The sequence below is a fragment of the Cebus imitator genome, unplaced genomic scaffold (genome assembly GCF_001604975.1).
Source record: "Cebus imitator isolate Cc_AM_T3 unplaced genomic scaffold, Cebus_imitator-1.0 Scaffold71, whole genome shotgun sequence".
Taxonomy (NCBI): domain Eukaryota; kingdom Metazoa; phylum Chordata; class Mammalia; order Primates; family Cebidae; genus Cebus; species Cebus imitator.
In genome coordinates, this window is record NW_016107386.1 from 4,392,271 (window position 1) to 4,396,376 (window position 4,106).

General features: G+C 41.4%; 1 protein-coding gene across 1 annotated transcript in view; it reads right to left on the bottom strand.

Moving 5' to 3' along the window:
- ENTPD7 (ectonucleoside triphosphate diphosphohydrolase 7) overlaps window positions 1-4,106 on the bottom strand; it is a 55,795-nt gene that overhangs the window by 25,057 nt on the left and 26,632 nt on the right. Inside the window, exons 4-5 of the mRNA XM_017531289.2 lie at window positions 3,399-3,604; window positions 2,988-3,138 (exon numbers count right to left, since the gene is read on the bottom strand). Coding sequence (XP_017386778.1) covers window positions 2,988-3,138; window positions 3,399-3,604 — 357 coding nt within the window. The remainder of the gene's footprint in view (window positions 1-2,987; window positions 3,139-3,398; window positions 3,605-4,106) is intronic.

Here is a 4,106-nt window from a genome sequence, read left to right on the forward strand (position 1 = left end):
ACCAGTAACTGTAAAAAAAAAAAAAAAAAGTCCACTGAAGGAGGCATTGCTGTTATATGTTATGTTGTCTGCATGTCTGCTGTAAGCAGTGAAGCCCCACATATATGGCTGAGGTTTTTGTTGTTTGTTGTTTAAAGGAAAGAAAGCCAACTATAAAATTTAAATGTTGTAGAAAAAGAACTGCTATTGACCAAGGGAAAGTATTTAAGCTAATAAGGAAATACCCGATGCCTATGAGACTATGAACATTCCAGGAGGATGAATTCTAAAGCTAAGGTTGGCAGTGGTCTCATTGATATGAAACCAAAAGCACAGACAACAAAAAATAAACAAGACTATATCAAACCAAAAAGTTCTGTACAGTAAAGGAAACAATCAACAGAGTGAAAAGGCAAGCTACAGAACGGGTTAAATATTTGCGAACTATATATTTGGTAAGGGGTTAATCTGCAAAACATTTAAGAAACTCCTACAACTCAACAGTAAAAACACTAATAACCAGCCGGGCGTGGTGGCTGATGCCTGTAATCCCAGCACTTTGGGAGGCCAAGGTGGGCGGATCACGAGGTCAAGAGATCGAGACCATCCTGGCGAACATGGTGAAACCTCATCTCTACTGAAAATACAAGAGTTAGCTGGGTGTGGTGGTGTGCGCCTGTTGTCCCAGCTACTCGGGAGGCTGAGGCAGGAGAATTGCTTGTACCTGGGAGGCAGAGGTTGCAATGAGCCGAGATCGCACCATTGCACTCCAGCCTGGCACCTGGCGACAGAGTGAGACTGTCTCGAAAACAAACAAAAAACACTAATAACAATGTAAAAATAGGCTAAAGACTTGAATAGACATTTCTCTATTCATAGAAATGGCCAACGGGAGTATGAAAAGTTGCTTAACATCTCTAGTCATCAGGAAAATACAAATCAAAACCACAATGACATATCACCTCACACCTGTCAGGATGGCTGTTATCCAAAAGACAAAAGACAACAGGTGTTGGCAGGGCTGTGGAGAAATGGGAAGGAGTGCAAAATGGCACACCAGCTCTGCAAAATAGTATAGGGGTTCCTCAAAAAATTAAAAATAGAGGCCAGGTGCAGTGGCTCATACCTGTAATGCAGCACTTTGGGAGGCTAAGATGCACAGACTGCTTGAGCCCAGGACTTTGAGAAGAGCCTGGGCAACACGGCAAGACTGCTATCTCTACAAAAAATATAAAAAATTAGCCAGGCATGGTGGCACATGCCTGTGGTCCCAGCTACTCGGGAGGCTGAGGTGGGAGAATCACTTGAGCCTGGGAGGTGGAAGTTGCAGTGAGCCTAGATTATGCCACTGCACTCCAGCCTGGGCAACAGAGTAAGACCCTGTCTCAAAAAAATTAATAAAAATTAAACTATCATATGATCTAGCAATCCTACTTCTGGCTATTATCCTGAAGATTTAAATCAAGATCTCAAAAAGATGTGAGCACTCCCATGTTCACGGAAGCATTATTTACAATAGCCAAGATGTGGAAACAACTTAAATGTTCACTGACAGATGAATATGTAAAGAAAACATGGTATATACCATGGTGGAACATTATTTATACTTTTTTTAAATAAAAAAGAGCATTTTACAATATGTGACAATGTGGATGAACACTAAGGACAATATGCTAAGGGAAATAAATGGGCACAAAATTTTATTTAAGCAAGATGAGTAAGCACTGAAGATCCACTGTACAATACTGTACACATAGTCAACAATAATGTGTTGTTGACTTAAAAATTTGTTGGGCCAAGCGTGGTGGCTGACACTTCTAATTTCAGCACGTTGGGAGGCTGAGGCAAGCGGATCACTTGAGCCCAGGAGTTCGAGACCAGCCTGGGCAACATGGTGAAACCCTGACTCCACAAAAATTAGCTGGCTGTGATGGTGCACACCTGTAGTCCCAGCTACTTAGGAAGCTGAGCTGGGAGGACTTCTTGAGCCTGAGAGGCAGAAGTTGCAGTGAGCCGTGATTGCACCACTGCCCTCCAGCCTGGGCAACAGAGCAGACCCTGTCTCCAAAAAAAAAAAAAAAAAAAAAAAAAAAAAAATCTAGTTAAAGGGTAGATCTCATGTCAAATGTTCTTACCACAATAAAATAAAAATCATTTTTTAAAAAAGTTCAGGGAGCTCACTTTAAAAAAAAAAAACTAGTTAAAGGGTAGATCTCATGTCAAATGTTCTTACCACAATAAAATAAAAAACATTTTTAAAAAAAGTTCAGAGAGCTCATTTAAAAAAAAAAAAAATCTAGTTAAAGGGTAGATCTCATGTCAAATGTTCTTACCACAATAAAATAAAAATCATTTTTAAAACAAGTTCAGGGAGCTCACTTTTATCCCAGGGCTACATAAGTATGGAGGGATCAAGGCGGTATCAAGGGAGAGAAATCACTAACAAGAAGGGGTCTGGCCTAAATACAGCCTTCTGTTCCTCTTCCTTTAATGCAGGAAGAGGGATCAGGTGGCAAGATGTCAAGCTGAATTGCCAAGGTCAAGTGGAAAATGTGACTGGCTGGGGCTGAGAAAACTGGCCTAAGGCAGTGGAGACTGAGTTTTGCAGTAGCAGCAAGAAGAGGAACTCCCCAGTTATTGCCAGGGTTCCAGGCAGAGGTACAGAGAAGGCAGTGTTCCTACCAGAGCTCTCCAACTAGTCCCTAGGTATCCAGGTCATCAGGTGACCCTCATCCTAATTCATTCTGTAATTATGTTCTCTATGCGCCTGATGATCCGAATCTATTACCATCACCACTACTCCCAACCCTCAATCCAAATAATCACTATAGTCACCCCAGATAGATACTGATCCCGAAGCAGCAAATGACATGAAGTTGGAAATGACTGATTGTGTCATAATTGGGTATAGAGGTATAGACCAGGGAACCACAGAGGACAGTGCAGGAAACTGCCCTTTCATCTTTTGTGCCACCGTTTTCCTATGTTTCCTGCACCCTGCATCTCACCTTTCAGGTAGAAGCCTCATGCCTGCTGTGCAGAGGATGTAAAGGGGGGTCTCCTTGTGCTTCTTCACAGGCACATGAGCAGCAGCAAAGCTCAGCAGAGGACGAAGGTAATCACTGGCATGTTCTGGAGTGTCTGCCATTGCAGAGATTCCTTGAGTTTAAACAAAAACAAAAACAAAAAAACAACTTTCTTTAAAAAGCAGACCACATAAGACTCAGGAAACTGATACCCTATTAGGGTCTCCTTAAGGTCCTAAACATTTACTTGAGAGGTAGGGGGTGACAATGAATGAAATATCCCTCCCATTACCCAGACTCTCAAGAAAATAAGGGTAGCTTGCTTTCTCCTTTTTCTCTTTCCTCTTTCATGTCTTAAAAGAGATTGACAACAAAATATATTCTAATTAGTACCTGGCTTGATTTTTTTAACAACTGGTTGGCTGTTGCGGTCTCTCATCTGTTTGATGTCCAGCAAGTCATGGGGGTTCCCATTATGTCGTGGCCAGAAATAAACAAAAATCCGGGAACCACTGCTGCCACAGTCAACAACGAGTCCATAATTCAGATTTGGGTCTTCAGTGTCAGTAGCTTCAAGCTCCCCTACTCGAGCTAAATACCTAAGTTAGGCAAAAAGAGAAATCAGTACTAAGCAGTCAGCTCCATGAAAGTCATCCTCACTTACTTCATCTGTTCATGAATCTTCATTAAGTGCCTGCATGTGCCAAGCACATGAGACTACCAGTCCTAACTAATGAATGAAGTAATACTGACATATTTACTGATGTGTCTGAAACAGCTGGTTCGCTTGCCTAGAGGTCACTGAAATTAGATGACTGAAACATGTCCCTAAGTGTGGGGGCAGCTCTGAAACTGGCTGAGGTAGCAATCTTTCTTCAAGCATTAGAGCTTGTAGGCCTGAATAACTGGTTTTTGTTATATGCCACAAAGTTTTGGGGTAGCTTGTTATGCCCACTAGATAACTGAGACAATCTTAATCACTTCTTTCTATCTTTCCTTTCTGTATAGCTGCATCCAGAATATTGTGGAATGACAGAATGATTTCTCATTGAATGTGTTTCTGGGTGGGGTTTTTTTTTTTTTTTTTTTTTTTTTTTTTTT